At 37.3% G+C, this 17,600-nt stretch overlaps 1 protein-coding gene across 2 annotated transcripts in view; it reads left to right on the top strand.

Moving 5' to 3' along the window:
* The window catches only part of ACER3 (alkaline ceramidase 3), a 60,044-nt gene that overhangs the window by 19,736 nt on the left and 22,708 nt on the right, over positions 1 to 17,600 (top strand). Inside the window, exons 2-6 of one of the 2 annotated variants that reach the window (XM_075717780.1) lie at positions 1,401 to 1,511; positions 9,570 to 9,622; positions 13,821 to 13,873; positions 16,045 to 16,126; positions 17,281 to 17,316. In XM_075717780.1, coding sequence (XP_075573895.1) covers positions 1,401 to 1,511; positions 9,570 to 9,622; positions 13,821 to 13,873; positions 16,045 to 16,126; positions 17,281 to 17,316 — 335 coding nt within the window. The remainder of the gene's footprint in view (positions 1 to 1,400; positions 1,512 to 9,569; positions 9,623 to 13,820; positions 13,874 to 16,044; positions 16,127 to 17,280; positions 17,317 to 17,600) is intronic. The other variant, XM_075717786.1, reaches the window with a different exon arrangement.

Here is a 17,600-nt window from a genome sequence, read left to right as displayed (position 1 = left end):
TTGGTAGTTTTAATTTTTCTGTGGGATGGATCTTGGGAAGTAGGACTCCTGAAAAATAGATGCTTGGACTAGAGGAGTGATTGAGACATGGCCTGCTCACTCTTGTTCTTTGTTTTAGAAAGTGAAACTCTTCTGAGATTTTTCTGCTGAATAGAAGAGCCAGAAATAGGGGATTTTTTTGGCTTCTCCATAGCCTCACATATGGTACTTTTCATTGAGATATTTGCAAGTTAGAGTTTCAATTTTGTATCTATTTAACTGATGGCGTGTGAAAGTGTGCAGTAAATTATGTAAGCAACGTTCTGCCTTTTTTAATAGATTTGCTCTTTTTCCCAAATTGCATGTCATTTTATTCCCATTACATAACGTTTATTCTTAAAATTGTGATTTGTGGTTAGACTAAAAAGCTGAATCGGCATCCCTTCGGCAAGAAATGTACCGTTTCCTTATGCTTCACTTAAACTTCTCAATATTTCGTTGTACTTTTGCATAGGCCAGGACAGTTTGAAATAAACATCTAAATCGGACTCGGAGAGTAGTCTTAAAGAAAACAAAAAGAAAGGTTCCTTCATCTTCCCCAGTGCTGGAAGAGTCGTCATGCCCCCGGTACAAGAGCTGGGCTCTTGGCTTGTTCTTGGCTTTCTCCGATCTCTGCAACATGTGTCATTTCTTCTCATTGAGTCCCAGCTTCAGCAGGAGGGTTGGAGAGCAGTGGTGTCTTGCTGAAGTTCAGGCTCTTGATAAGCTTTGACAGTTGCCTCTCATGCTGATCAGTAGCGGATTCTGAGTTTTTGCTATTCCTTATCGTACCCTCTTACAGTCTTTGGTCTTAAATTGTGATTGGCGATGCAGCATCCCACCCGGCTTGTTCTGTGCATGCGCCGTGACTAGCACACTAATAATAAAGACTGAACTGCTTTCATTTGGGAACGAATCACTCGGTGACCTTAGGGTATCTGAAGGGAGTGTGGAGGAGGGAGTTCCAAGAATGGGTTTAAAAAAAGAAAAAACAAACAAACAGCTCTTTTAAAATACCAGGCTTGAACTATTTGGGGCTTATATCTCCTTAAGGAATCGGGTTTAAATTCATGAGCTGTGTAATCAAGGTAACCCTATTTTTCTGCCTCCTGTCGAGAAAGTAAGCACCATCTAAGTCAAACTTTTTGGTTAAATTAGTATTTTATTACTATCCATACATGTGAAAAAAGACAGAAGAGTTAAAATGTTCTTAGCCTTCAAGTAGTCAACTGTGTTGTACCAAAATTTAACTTTGTATCATGTGTAAAAGCAGATAACAACTTCCAAAAAGGTGTAGCTTTCTGGATGAAAACTGTTGAACCTATCTTTCATGAGTGAATGCAGCCAGTTCTAAATGTCTGCTTTTCTTTTCTGTCCTACAGGGAACACAGTGAGTAACCTGATTTTCATTCTACCTCCAATCTATGGTGCGATTCAGACCTATAAAGATGGCCTTGAAAAACGGTATTTAGCTGCATATTTGTGTCTTACAGGTATGTGTAAAACTTAATTTGCTCTTTTATTATAAAGAGAGCTCAGATGTACAATGAACAATATCCACATATAAATAAACTAAGTAGTTAAATCCAAATACTGTGTGTGTGAAACGTAAACCTCAATTTGTTATACTTGTTAATGTTTACAGAAAATTGGTATTTGTTGGAAGGACATGAAGTTAGAACTCCGTAAATAACTTTATGAGATTTTTTAAAGTGATCCTTTTCTGGCTTTAAGTCCTACTTAGTGCATCTTAGCTTACTGTGTCCTTTTATGATGATTTACAGAAGATATCTCATGTGTCTTACTTCCAAACAGTTTCACACTATATTAATATTTTTGTGTCATTTGTATGGAACCATAATACAAGAAATGGCCAAGACATTGAAGGAACTCGAAACGCATTCCTTCATGAGTTTGAATTTGTTTTCAGTTCCTCTTTGGCATGTATCACCCAACAGCCTGACTGCCATTTTATCTGGGAAGTTTTGCAAGGGTGGAAGAATGGTGTGATATTCATGCATGGGTGAACTGAAGGGCAGTCTGTTTTTTCTAAAATAACGAAGTCCAGACAAGAACCAACTTCCTTTAAAACGTTAATTATGCAATTAGAAGTCATGTTCCTTATGAGAAAAGATGATGTTTGAAGATGGTTCAGATTTGGCAGTTGGGTCTTGAAGTAGATTTCACAGAATTTCTGTGTTTCACAGGCTTTCTATGTTTGCTATAGCTCCTATCTCAGTGGTGGCTATCTTTCCCAGTCTTCTCAGTGGTAAGAGATTGGTTTACTGTAAATGTTACTTTTAAAATTGGCATACTTATGTATTTAGACAAACATTGTCGAAAACCACATGTCCATATGCTAAATGTATTCTTGATGCCAATTAAACTGTAACGCATACTAGATACAACTTCATGGTTTTTCAGTTACATCAGCTTTGCTGGTATGTGTGAAAGAGAAGCAGCAGCAATGTACAGCTTTGGATGTTGTCTGAACACTTTCCAAATAGCCATTTGTAGGCTTTTTATGGTTTTGAGTAATTATTCATTTTTGTCTCGGTATAAAAGAGTTTGGCAGAAGGAATTCTTGAAGGTCAGGGTTTCCTTTTAAAAGACAGGGAAAGAAACTGTATAAGAATTTGCTGAAGTTGACTCTTTGCATGTTCTTGAATCAAAGTATTCTATACTGCCATTCTTTATAACTTAAAAAAAAAAAATTGTAAAATTCTGTGTTTGAGACTTGGTCTTCACCGTAACTTGTGGCTACCTCTGTCAGTGACACTTCATGATGGACAAAGTGTGCCACTATCTAACCAGAATGTCAGGCTGTCACACCAAGACTGCCCTGAGTGGGCATTTCTCATATACTGTTTAATGTTTAAAATGTTTTTTAAAAAAGAACAAGTCTGTCTTTGATCACAATAAATACCATAGACTTCAGTTTTATACTGTTCTTGGGTGTTCATGAAGGGGAGCTCAGCCTGCGTATTTGACAGCAGTGCTGGAGGGCAGTCCTGAGTTCCAGCTGGGCTCTGCTCATCTGTGACTGGGATGCCCTTGACTCCTGTCTGAAGTGATAAACGCTTGCATGGCTTCATTTTTATCTCGTATGTTGGAACATAGCATTAAAGGTCACTCCCAAAAACATTTCTCTTCTGTTTTGTCTCTACTTTGGTATTTGTAACGCTGGACTGTTTTACACCAGTTGAAAGATGTAAAGGAATATAGAAGGCTTTATAGTGTCTCAGTGAAAAACAGGAACAGGATGGTTTGGAATCACAAACCTCTTACCACTTGTTCTACTACAGACTAAAAGCAGCAAATGAGAAGATAAACAAAATTTTAAATATAGTTGAAATGTGCCAGGAACATTGGCATTCTTTCTGTGCGTGTGGCTGAATGAGAAGCGTACTGAAGTGGAGATAGAGTAAGTGTACAGAAATTTCTTTTTGTAAGAAAGTACCAGAGAGAATTCTTTCCCTTTACAATAATCATCTTTATTAACAGATTTCACTCTACATACTTAATCTGTGACAAACAAGTATCGACTTAATCTATAAATGGTTAGTGAATTTTACACAAACTGCTGATTTCACTTCAGGCTTCGTTACAGACCATATAGCAGAGCTTCTAGCTCATATAGCTAGTAGTGTCTAAGGGTTGTTTTGTTGAAGTAGAAATTCTTTAACAACTCTGCTGTGAAGATGGGGGTGGAAGGGAGGGCACTTTAGGTTTTAACAACTTTGAATCATTACGGAGATTTTACAAGATGTTAAAAGACAGCTGTCAAAGAGGACATTAAAATTAAATCTGTTAGCATTTGAGAACATAAGAAGTGTTGTTTCTAGACGTTATTTTGATCCAAATCAGCTGGTTTTTTTGGATGCTTCTAGACATTTAGCTGATTGTCAGTTCCTTTGTGTTTTATCGCACCATGTTCAGCACTTCATGCTTTATACCCCACAATTTCTTTTGCTGACATTTATTTCCTCTTTGAACCAAATGCATTTTGAATTAGGGAAGCACTGTTCATTTCACATACATGTTAAAATCCAAAGTTGGTAGGACAAGAAGGAGGATTTCTAAATAACTGTTCAAATAAATTTCTTGTTCATATTGGTGCCGAGACCGAGTTGCACTTTTCAGCAAGTTCTTTGAGATAAAGCACACTGTTCTCAGCCCTTATTTCTGCTGCCTTTCAGCTCAAAGGACGTATTGTCAATGAACTCAATAGGAACTGGATACGATCTTTAAGCTTTTGAGAACTATTTAATCAACTTATAAATTATGGAGAATAATCTTAAGCAATTACTTTAGCATGTTGCATCTTGTGAAATAGGTGGAACAAATCATCAGACTGTCACTATCTCAAAGAACAAGCAGTTGTTTTTGGATAGTTCCTTATGATGCTGTGGTATTGTATCAGGTTCTACCGTAAGTCATTTCCTTATGTGTCCTGGGAAATTGTGATTCCCAAATGGTTCATATTCTAGAAGCGTCTCAATTTAAAAAACAATTTTTTTATATATATATATGAAAGAGAGTGTAACTGTTTTGGACCCAAGAAGATAAGAAAAAGCAGTCAGTGGAGTTACATACTTCATTAGGTACTTTACTTGAAATTTGGAAGGATTTTTCTGGTTTGTATTTCTTTGACATGTTCGATAGGGCTTGGTCATTCAAGCTGTGCCGAAGTGGAGGGAAAAAAAGATGCAAAAAGTTTTCTATGTTAGACATAGCTGTAGGAACTCGTAAACAACTTACTAAACTTCATTTCCAGTGAAACTCTGTATCTGTGAAAATAGTTGTTGGAAGCCCTTCAGTCAGACTTAATTCCCTTATTCTTACCTAGCAGCTGTAGAGGTGCTTAGGCCATGTCAGTGTTAGTAAATCAAATGTGCTCGGGAACATTCCTGAGTGCTGAAGCCAAGTAGTGTGGAACAGCCCGTGTCTGTTCGCCTTAGCCTCCAAAACAAGGTGACCGCATACAAATTCCCTGCTGGACACAGGCCCTGGACTCTTCTGGCTCCTGGGCTGTGCCTGGGAGCTGCTGGGGGAAAGTGCTGGTTGGAACAGGCCAGATTCATGCCGCAAACTGTTCTAACAATTCACTAGCGGAGACGGTTGCATTATAGTGTCTGGGAGCAGTCCCAGCCATGCTCGAGTTACTTGTAGAGCTGTACCCTTGGAGTAACCAAGGTCTCTCCTGTCTCTTATGCTGTGGAGGGAAACCATTACAAAACAAAATAATTCAATAAAAATTGTTCATTTAATTCTACTTTTTCATCGTGTTCCATTCTTTGACTGTTTATCATGCACTATGTTGTTACTTGGTTCAGTTCTATTGTTGTAAGAAACTCTAGGTGGAATTCAGCTCTGGATTCAAACACCTAAACATGTGTGTCTACCTGTGCAGAGGGGTCTGTCTCCCGTTAGAGTCATTTGGCTTATCCTAAAATATCCCCTTATATTTGGCCAGCTGAATTACTCTTTATAATGCCGTTCTCTTTAGTGGAAGCTTTGACACCTAGTTCATGTGTAGATACCTAAACAAAGGTGTTTGCATCTGGAGCATCCTTCCTTCAGAATGTTTTCATACGCTGCCTGTACAGTTTAAATTCAAACTACGTCTATGAAATCCTAATAAACTGCTTTTTCTAGAAAGGCTTTAGGCTTATGAGAAGAATTTTGAATGCTGATGGTAGTCTTATATGGAAATAAATTATCACTGATTCTGTGATACTTCTGATTCTTCCTAAAACTACTGAAAAATTTCTAGGGGATATTTGTGTCCCTCTAGGGTTCAGATCCTGAGAGTTTATATGGTACATATATGGAGCTGGATCTCGTGTGTAACGTCAGATTATTTCTAGCATGGGAATTGCCTTGAAGTCTTTGACGGTGTTGAAGCACAGTGGAAGAACTGTGTATGAAGTGAAGTTTGCAGATGCATGGCTTTTATGTCATCACTACCACAACAATTTTATCAACCAGCAGTAACCACACATTGTGTTTGCTGCCGGACAAGAAAGACCATCTTAGTCTACATATAGCAGCTAACCTGCATTTCTGGTCTTTTTAAGTGCTATTCTGTTCTCATAATATTGTGACTTCATGTGTATTCTGTGCTCACTACATAATTTATGTATATACCCTGTAACTGGAGAGGTTCGTTGATGTAAAAATGCCAAGTGACTGGCAGTATCTATGAAAAGTGAGTTGCAATAGTTAGAGAGGAAATGGGATTGCTTCAGATGGTGTTAAAACTTCACAACAGATAGGCGGCTTTTGGTGAGTTAAGGTCCTTTGCCAAAGGAAACACCTAGAATGAAAACTGTAACCCCTGCTTACAAGATAAGGAGCAAATCTGTTGCTCAGTTTGTCAATAGCTGTATGGGAAAGTTCCTTCTACTGAAAATTGGTGTAATTGCAGTGATCGTGTTCACTCATATTTTGAAAAGTACAAAGCTGGTAGAACATCTCATTGCAGTGATGGTTTTTGTGAAGTAAATATTCCTTAGAAATGTCTTGATCCTGAAGTTATCTGATGAGAAGTATATCTAAAGATAGCTGCATTCCTGTAAAACTGCAGGTAGAAGCTACATGTGGAGACATTCGAGCTTAAGTATTAAACCACTATTTACTGGAGACAAATATGTGTCAAGCCCCTTGTAAGTTTACAAGTTAGACTTTAAGTGTGACAAGAAAGTAGTGTGCTCTGGGCATAGCAGAGGAAATAAAGATTTCCTTGCAATCCTTGGCCTGCGATAGGTGTTTCCTCCTTTTACTTTGCATTGTTTTCAGCACCGAACACCAACCCTGCATTTTAAGCCACGAGACAGCAACTCTGACTAGCACAGCTCTCAGCCCAGTGAGTGCAGTGTTAGCTATTAGTTCCCTTTTGCTGAAGTTTAGCAGTTATATAGGGATGTTAGTGAAGCAGAGTATTATGTATGCTTCAGCTGCTAGAGTTCAGGTCATCATCTCTTAATGCAGTTTCCTTATTCCTCCTTTTTGAACAGATTCATGAAGCTTTTTGCACAATTCTGTGTTAAGATATAACATGTGCCAAAGGTAGCAAACGAGGGACTTGGTTCTTAGCTCATTTGACTTCTAGATGTAAAACATTTTTAAGTTATCCCTCTGCAATGTAAAACATACCCTTTTAAGTTACGCCTCTGCAATAAGCAGGTATGAATGGGATACGTAAAGAATCATGTTTCATTCTTGAAGTCTTCATTTAAACCATCTCTTCAAAAACATGCTATTGTGCCTAGTTACCCCATAGAGTTTGAGGAAATGTTGTCTGTGCAGTCTTGAGAGAGAGGGTGTCATCTGATGAAGAATCTAGTCATGTAATTTCTAGTCATGTAACATCCTGGGTTATCTGCTGAATGCAGTTAAATACCAGACAGACTTGACCATGTGCGTGAGCTCTTGTCAGGATTGCAGCAATCAGCATTACAGTCATTTCCAGTAGAGATTTTTGACTTAGGAAGTACCCTATGGTAAGTCCCTGTAAACTTTTCTTGTTTCAGATAACTATTTTATTGCTACGCAACATAGCTAGAGCATCGTTTTCCAATGCATAGTAAAATTTCATAATCAAAGAAATTCCAAGTGTGATCATTACGTAGAAGAAAGAGTTTTTTTAATTGTTTTTAGAAATTAATTGTAGTCATGGGATTAATGACCTGAAACACTAGTATCTACAGCATTATTGAGTTTTGCAAAGACTGGAAAGGGAAAATAATCTTGAAATAACTGCTCCTAATCATATAGGAGGAAGGGGAGGAGTTCAGTAGCTGATTGTTGAGATTTATAACCCCAATAACATTAACCAAAAAAAAAACCAACCTGAAAACCCCCAAATCAGCAAAAAAACCCTAACAACATATTCTGTTAATTTAAAATCACTTGAAATTTCCTATACAATGGTTTTGCCTGTATTCGAAAATTACACTTGTTACAAATTGTAAGAGTTTGTATCATGAAGGTACTGAAGTCACTGTGACAGCCAGGATAATGGATGGTACAGTTTTAATGATTATCTTAATGGGTTCTTTTCTTCAGAATGAACATTAGTTGCAATATATTCTGTATACATAGAAAAATGGCTTTGAGAATTTCTCATTAAAATCTCAATGAAGGTGAAAAACAGTTGTTGCTTATCATTTGGAAAGATTTTTCAGAAGTAAAACAATGTAATCAGAACTTACAGAAGCGCATATGGTGGTTTATGTTCTGGTAGACAGCCATGCTTAATTTTCCCAGAAAATTAATGACATTCAAGTATTTGGCAATACGTTTTTAAATGGAGCTCTATTGCAGTTTTATGTTTCAGTAAAGTTACATGCTTAGGTATTTAATTTCAGTGAGTATGTGTTATAATCACAATTCCAGTCTAATAGCATCTAAAAAAACATCTCCAGAAGTGTCTGTCAGCCGTCTTGGGAATCCTTTACAAAATGCGCAGTTTGTTAGATAGAGGTCTGTTTACGCGTCAGTGAAATCTAGCTGTTGCGTGTAGAAAAGGTTATGCTCTTGCGGCAAAGCACAGCCCCACTACCCAGTGATCAAGGCTTGAGTGCAAATTACTTGGCTTTCTCTGAAACTAGAGTCTGAGGTAAAACATAATTTCCTGAAGGAAGACAAGACATGGCATTAGTGTACTCGTTCTTGCAAAATAAAAATGAGCTGGAGCTTAATGAGAGTGTTTAACCGATAACATTTCAAAGTAATGAATGATACATTAAATACTCTACCAGCTTTGCTCTAAATGGTGAAATCTAACTTCTCAGAAACATTGTCCTTGCCTCACTGAAAAAGCTGTGTATGGGCAAAGTATATATCTCATAAATTAATTTCAGAAGTGAATTTAGAGTTTAAAAATAAAGTATTTCAGATAATAAAAATTGTTACATAGAAGGATGAGCTTCCAAGAAGAAGGTTTGGAAATGGTGATCTCAAAACGAATACCTACTGCGTGGGTTTTGTTTGTTTGCTGTGAATTTCTATTTCTGAGTTCTATTAGCTATTAATTTCTGCTTCTAGAGCTGACAAAAAGCTCCTTGTAAAATCTACCTTTTAAAACTGGGCAATAAGCAGAAATATCACAGGCTTGCAGGAGTACTAGCAGTTGAATGATGCTTTGCGTTATAGAAGGATTGAGACAGATAAATCTTAATGTACATAAAATTAAAAAAAGAAAAAAAGAAGAGAAACAGAATGATAATGTTCCATGTATTCTGGGTTCTTGCCACTCCTATCCTCACTGAGATTATACCAGCTCATAGGAGACAGTATTGAAAGGAGGGAAAGAGAACACCCAGCTCCTTCCCCCCCCCCCCCCCCCCCCCCCAAAAGAAAAAAATTCAAGGACATCACTGACTAAAGTGTAAAATAGAAGGCTGTGGAAAATTGAGGGTTTGTCCCTGAAATGGGATGCTGATGTTCTGATTTTTTTCCCAGTAAAGTTCATGCATTTAACTTAATGTACCTGGATGTTTTACATGTAGACTTTTATGCTAACCGTAGTTTTGATTTGTTTTCAGCTGTGGGATTGGGATCTTGGTGCTTCCACATGACCCTGAAGTATGAAATGCAGGTGAGTATTGATAAGTAGCTGTGAATCATTTTATGTGTGTATTTCACCATATAGTCATATTGCCATTTCTTGACTAGATGAAACTCGTATAAGATGAGATAATATACCTTAAGTATCATTGTATGTGACTTCCACTCTCAACAAAAGAGTAGCGCAGGTCTTGTTTCATCAGATATTTTCAACTGATAGATATACAGGAAGATATACTTGCATCTAAAATAAGAGCTATAATCAATTGCTTACATTGGTAGAAGACCCTTTATCCTTTGGGAAATCATACTATCTTTGTACTTGAGTTGTTATTTTAAAATTCAAATAATAAAAAAATAATAAAAATCATTACATAGAAGGATGAGCTTCCAAGAAGAAGGTTCGGAAATGGTGATCTCACAAAATGAATCCCTACTGCATGGGTTTTGTTTGAATTATTTTTTATCTAGATGTACCTGAACATTAATACTGAAGTCAGTATCTTCTGAGTAGCAATAGTTGAGTCTTACTCTCTTATTCTCAAGTAGAAGGCATTCTGTAAGATATCATTGGGCATAAGGATTTGGTCCTGGTATTTCCCATTTTCTAAAGGGACGCAAGGAGTTGCGTCCTGTTGTCCTGTTTCAGGTCTGAGAAGATTAAGGAAATTCATCTTTGAATCCAAGTCAGGGTGAAGTGGGATTCAGTTCAAAATTAGGAAACCTACATTTAAAGGTGTGTGCTGGAAGTCAGTGCTCCCACCGTAGTCAATGGAATACATTTAAATCAGCGGAGTTTAGAGAGCCAGTCAGCTGGGCTGAATCATTCTCCAGACTCCATTGGCAGTCTTAACTTGAATAATATTTGTTTGCCTGAATATAGGTATTTAGTGTCATTTTAGACCCTGTGAGTGTTCTGTCTGGCCTCCAGCTGCCATCCCACGGAGGTGCAGGTCTCTTAGACCCCCCCGTCACATCTGCCAGTCTTGGATGGGTGTATTGGAGATGACAGAGCACCTCAGATGGCTTTAGGCACCTATGCCGTGGCAACTGAAGAGTCCTGGATTTTTACTCATCATAATGGGACCTGAGACCCTGCATATGTCGACACCAGAAGTTAGGTGTCTTAAACTTGAGCTGAATTACAGTCTAGTGATGTTTGCCTACATAATGCTCTGGTTTGTATCTCTGGCATGTGCTGGAGACTGTCAGCTTCCATGGAGCGTACTTCTGCCACCACGTAAGAATATTTGGTGCTCTTCTTGGCATGAAAAAGGTGGTTTCTAGATCCATTTCACCACTCCCTCCCAAATTGAGGTATGATTTACCTATATCCTCTTAAGTGGTGAGACTGTACTGAATTTCCACCTTTTCATCTCTCTTCCCTCAGCTGCTTGTTCCTAACCCTGCCAGTGTCTCAAATCCTCTTTCTTACACTGATGCAGAGGTGAGGAAGGCCACCCTGAAACCCAGATGATTAAAATGATCCAGGCTTAAAACATTTTTATGTGGGGTTTTATTTTTTTGTGTGTGTCTGTAGAGGCTATTTTAATCCAAGTCACTTTTAAGCTACTTACCATGTAGTTCTAGTGTTGCATCATAACAACTAAGGGGCCTATGAACTGTGGTAAGTAAAGAGAGGACAGAAGTAGATGAGAGGGGAGCAGGAATGTCTTGCATCATCTTTCCAACTGGTGTAAAAGGCTTCGTGTGAGACAGAGGAAGTACACTTACTATTTTGGCAGCCAAGTGAAATCTGCACGTGGCCCATAATTACTCTGATTGCTAGTTGACGAATCACCACAGAGGAAACATTTCAACCAGTAAATAGTCTTTTCTTGTTCACTTTGTCTCTTGTTATGATTAAAAGTCACCATTGACAGCTGTTTGAAGAGAGTTTTTTTTTTACATTTGTTTCGCAATCTTAATACTGTAAATAGTCAGTTCAGATTGCTTAATTAAGAGAAATGTGAAAGCTTCTGTTCTTGAAAGCAGTTATTTAGAATACTTCGGAAGCAATCACCTCTTTTTTTTTTCTCTTATTTTTATGGGAATGTGCTTGATTGTGCATTCCTCAAGAATCCAAAATGCTTACTTAACCAGCAAAATCAGCTCACCGAGTTTCCTTCTATCCATGTTTCTTCATTGTTCAGACATGTTCGGTCATGCTGTTGACAGTATTTCTGGAAGCATTAATTCATTTGGATACAGAAGCCATTGTCTTCTGCACGCAGATTCTAACTGGGATCTTTTGAGAGGCTCTTTGATGTTACCGTCACGTCCCTGAGATACTGCCAGCATGTGAACTTAAGAGCGTAGTCAGCTGTCAAAATTTGAAAAATTTTGCTATATTCTATTTCTTACTCCTTTTTCCCCCCTTCTATGAGGCCTTAAACGACTCATACGCTTAAAGAGCTGCATGAATTAATCCTGCAGCTAATTCCTATCAGACTTGGTAAAGCATATCACTGAACTTATAACTAGCAGTGTAAAGCTGAGTTCAGCTATTGCTACTGGTTTTTCCTCTCCAAGGCATCACAGCAAAGATAAACTAGGTGCCACCTGAAACGCCTGTTAGCTTCAACTGCCATCTATGTTCCTGATAACTTTCTTTGCGCTACCTATTGCGGTCCCTGAGCCTGTAATGCATGGATTCAGGGATTTAAACCTTTTTCTGCAAGGTTAGTTGTGTGCTGGATCAGCTCTTGGAACTGGCTCACGGTGGGTCAGACGAGCGTGACGGCCTCACTCAAGAGAAGCAGTGGGAGTGTGGGTGAGGAAGCAAGACCTGGGAGTTCAGTGGCAGCTAGTCAGTAGATCTGTTTAACAGTACTGTAAAACATTTCCTTAAGTTTCTGTGACCAAAACCCACGAAAAGCTAATAGTTCACACTCAGAATAACACATCTCTCTCCTTCTGTAAAGAACTAGATCACTTTTTGCCCCCAAACAAAATTTCAAAACTAAAAGAAAGTTTTTTGCCTGTGCAGTTAGAAAAATTCTCCCAAACGAAGCAGAGTAAGGCTGGCTTTACAAAAGGGTTCGTGTAAGCTGCTATTGCTCTTAATGCGTCTCATTATTCAGAAAAACGTGGTTGTGAATTTAAGTACCCTATACCAGTAGTAGGAAGGTCATTTCTGTACAGGCGTGGCCATCAACAACTTTCAGAGTGATGATGGAAAAAGATCAAAATCTTGTTTGCATCCAGTTCTTGTTTTTCTTAGGAAAGAGTCAAACCTGGTGTAATAATTCTAAGATGCCTAACTATTAACGTTTGCTTAACATACTAGCAATCAGAGGCATCTTCATTGATCCATTTTTATGTTTTTGCATTTTCATCATTTTCAGTCCTTCATAAGAGGAGGTAAGTTTAACTGTATATAAGCAGAAATTTGTTAATGTTCTTTGATAAGAAAAGTTTTAGAAGAAAACGATGCTCTGAGTTTTATTTTTTTTCTCCCCTCTAATGATAAATAAATGGCAATTTTGAGTGTACCTGTTCTTGAGAAATCACATCTCTTGGGATTACTGTTTTAATTCCATCTCCATTAAGGTGGCAAGTTCCTGGAGAAATAACTGGTTTAGCTGTAACACGACAATCTTCTCCCAGAGTATAAAAATTATTTAAGACAATAAAATGTTATATGGCAGTCATAATTTGGGGGGGGGGGGAGGGGAACACCAAAGAACCCCACAACAAACAAAAAAAACTTGTCTCTGAATTAAAACTATGTAAGAAATTTCCAAAATGAGGAAATAAACATGGAAGCACATCGCAAGGTACTTCCTAATGGGCTAAAGTTCTATTTTATGTTACGGAAAAAATTTGTTTCCGTTTCTCTGTGAAGTTTGTACAGAAGTAAGGAAATGCTACTGACTGTGTTGAGCAGGCTGTAAATGGGGTGATCTTATTCAATCTGACTTTACAAAACTAATTCTTATAAATGTTTCAAGAGGTACGAACAGCGAAAAGGGCATGATTCTTTGAAGGTGTGGGCTTTTTAGGAAACAATATTAAAAAGATTCAGAGTAATAAGCTTATTAATGCAGCAAGCTTTCAGTAGTTGAGTAGGATTTGACACTGCTGCGTACGGAAGTACAGTCAAGAAGGTGGATATCCAAATGACTTAAAAACTTCTGTTTTCTTAAGACTTCTCTCTCCTTAATTAACTTACACAAGCGTGTGAGTTAAAAGTAGTTTTCATGTTTTGATGTCTCTGCTTTTTGTAGCTGTTGGATGAACTGCCAATGATATACAGTTGTTGTGTGTTTGTCTACTGCCTGTAAGTATTTGTTAAATGTTTTTTTCTGAATATTTATGAAATACTAACTTTTGAAATGTAGAATCTGTGAAGCCAAATCTAATGTATAGTGAGGCTGACACTGAAGCTTCTACTGATCTCAGTGAGATCTCAATTTTGCTAGCAGTACAGCATTATGACTTGGCCATTAGAGCACCAGGCTGGCTTTAGTCATAGATTTTGCTAATTTAGAGATGTTTTACCTGTGTTTGTTGTGCAGGAAAAAAAAAGAACTCATTAAAGACTTTGTGTGGTATGCAACGAGAGCTCAATGTTACTTGGTAATGTAAACAACAGACATAATAAAATCAACTTCAGTAATGTCTACAAAACTATCAACATTGTAATTTATTTGAGCTGTATTTCTATGATGTAGTCTGACTCCAAATGCAAATTTCAAATTTCTGGTTAAACCTGCTTTTCACTCATCTGGAAAATTAAAGAAAAAAGATTTTATGAGGAGCTGAGTGCATATTTTGTGGAGAGTGTCTTGGAAACATGTGTGACAGCTTAATGCCATGCCAGGATGTTTCCTCCCATTTAATTTTGGGAGCAATGTAGCATTTGGTGACTGTAAAGATTCTGTAAGTTGGCTTTTTCTTGTCTGTTGCTGCAGGGCCTGGATTTAACATGATTTGTTCTGTCACTTGGAAAATCCAAACGATAAATCAACTTGTTGCAGACAAAAAGACAAAAAAATTGGCTTTTTGCTTTTGAACATATCAAATATTCAGCCGTTGAAAATTGGAATATCTTTGAAGATTACTGGTAGCTTGCAATGGAGATGGGATGCTATAGGTCTAAATCCATATCTGTAGAAATTACCATCAGTTTGTGATTTATACATTAGTATGATTTGTGCAAACTCAGGACCAGAATCATAATGCTTCTGTTAGGGAGCTGCAATGAAAATATTTCCACTATTTCCTTGAAATTGCCTTTGCATTTTTGTCTGATTTGAATGTGATTGGGGAAAAGGATGAGAAGTGGCTATAAAAATCTGTTTGAAAAAATAATCATGCTTATTTTGTGCAATGGTTGCTCTATTATCTTCAAAAGCACTGGAGTCTGTTACTGCATTTATAGCTGTAATAAGATGCTGTGTACGTATGTTTGGTAGTAATTAAAATGTTCTGAAGAATGAGCTAATGCTCATAAACGAGGCCTTTAATAATCATTTTGGTTTTCTTGAAGGTGGGTGGCGGGGTGGTTCTGCACAGGACATTCCCTTATACATCATTCAGTCCTACTGACTCTCCAGCTGTGTAATTACTTTAGCAAGCCATTTTGCAATGTAGCACATTGTGCTGTCTTGTAGATCCCCCCCCCCCATACTCCTACATGTTTTTTTCTTTGTTTCCTTTTATTTATGCATGATAGTGTCTGTTTACAAAAAAAATAAACTGGGCAGATATAACTTGGAGTTATATAGACAACTTCCTCTAGCCCTAATGCTTTTGTGCTTCTCAAAGTTCATTTTTTGTTGGGTTTTTTGGACCTTTTTTCTGATGGAGGTGTGGTCTGGGATGTGTTTGTGTGTAATTCCATCACAACTGTGACTGAAGTGTAGCGTAGAGATTGCGAAGCTAGTTTTAATTAGTTGTTTTACATACTGGGAGCTATTAGCTGTTTTTACCTTCCACTTCTACCAGTACCCAATCTAGCAAATGTGCTGGACTGTGACTGTAGTAAAGCCATAAACAATCTGCATTTTAACAGATCTCGAGAGTTCACTGTTTCGTAAGGCAGTCCCTTTCCCACACTGCCTTTAGCTCACCGATGTAATGGTTTTGGCAGCTGTACTGCATTTTAAACTCATTTCTAATTTGCCATCCATTATCACCCCTTAAGCACCTTCTGAAAAAGCTTCTGCTTCCCAAACTCTTTTCACTGAGTAGGTTGTTTTTTTGTATATACATGAGCTTATTGGGGTTTTTTCACTAGATTTTTTTTTTAAAAAACATTTATTGATAAAAGTGTGAATTTTTATATTAAAATTACACATCTTTATTGGAGGAGCTACAATTTCTTGGAGGGCTTAAGACTCATTTGGATCAATTTTCTCACAAATTTTGTGATAATACACCTTGAAAAATGTGTTCTTTATATGGTAAGTGATAAATGTCATCACTCTCCTTTATGTTCTGTTCCAGGTATGAATGTTTCAAGTACAAGAACACAGTCAATTATCCACTGCTTTTCTTGCTAATAACATACAGCTTCGTAGTCAGCATAGTAAGTAACTTTTTCTAATATGGCATTTTCACCCATAGGTTGACAGTTTTCCTGCCAGTGAAGGAACTTTATACAGGCAGTACTGAATCTCTCGCACTTCCACTCAAGAAGGACAAATTATTCTTTTGTTGGGATAATCATGTGCTGGCCAGAGAAACCTGAAACCTTTCTATCTAAACCACTGTATAGAATAAATAAAGAAGAAAAGCAGTAATCCAGCTGCTAGAACAGGAATGTGAGAAAGACAGTCACTGTTGACTTGTTATGAGTCTTTGGACCAGCTGCATTCCTCATCTTCCCTCACTTTAATTTGTCTACAGAAATGAGAGTAATCCTGCGCAACAGACTGCAAACAGTGAACTGTGATAACACAGCCCAGGATAGTGACTGGTGTTTTAAAACAACAGCCAGAATAAGAAAGAAACTTAGCTGTTAAAAAAACTAGAACACACTTAACTGTGTCATGGCTAACTTGATTCCTTTTCTCAGTGCCATGTGCTCCTTTTATGAATAAAATGAGGTTTTTGCTAGCTATCAACTGCAGATAGAATCTCCTTCTTTATTTCTATTGATAACCATTTCTTAAAAAAAAAAAGTGTTATAGGTCTTCTGCCTTGAAAATATGTGCCTTTTCTCTTCTGTACCTCCTAAAATTTTTTACACTTGTGGCATGTTATGCCTAAGGTCTAGCGCTCTTCTCTCTGCAAAAGCAGAAATTAAATGAATTACATTAACAATAGAAAGACCTACTAGCGTTTTGTAAAATGAGTTGAAATGTTAAAGCATTCTATGATTCTATGATTGTCAAAAACATTAGTAATAGCAAATCAAAGTAGAGTACACTTTCTTCTTCCAATGCATATTGAGAATGTGTCTGGTAATTTCTGCATCTTAATTGTTTTTGTATGTGTTGCAACTCTATTAAATGAGGAGATTTTAGATGTTAATGTCTCTGTCCTTCTTAATTTAAAATAATTCCACAGTTAAAACCTCAGGTTTTGTCAGAAGACATTTCAAATTTTTAATCAACTTTAATAGTGCATGGATAGGCACTCTGTCTTGATTCTAACAGCACAAATCTTGGCAATATTTAGATGAATAATGTTATGGTTGTTCTCTGTTGCAAATTATTTCTCTTTTTTTAATCTTTCCAGATTTACTTAAATTTGAAAGAGCCTGTATTCCATCAGGTAAATCTTGCTCTGTTGGAGAAGCTAATCTTGTTTTTAAAGTATGCTGTTTTAATGGAATGTTTTACAGGATTTTATAGCTGGCAGGAAGGTGGAAGGCAAGCACAATTTGCCTTTTGCTTTTTCTTTAAGCGGTATTGCTGCCTGTCATGTTGCCATCTTATAACTTGGTGACCTGAAAAACTAGAATAGTTTAATGTGTGTTGTGTTTTAGCATTTGACCTAATATTTTACATGTGGTTTTTATCAGTGGCAAGTGTAATGAGGTGACCCTCGCTATGGGC

Source organism: Pelecanus crispus, chromosome 1 (assembly GCF_030463565.1).
Source record: "Pelecanus crispus isolate bPelCri1 chromosome 1, bPelCri1.pri, whole genome shotgun sequence".
NCBI classification, from domain to species: Eukaryota; Metazoa; Chordata; class Aves; order Pelecaniformes; family Pelecanidae; genus Pelecanus; species Pelecanus crispus.
Note: the sequence above shows the minus strand (reverse complement) of the source record. Positions and strands in the feature narration are given on the sequence as shown.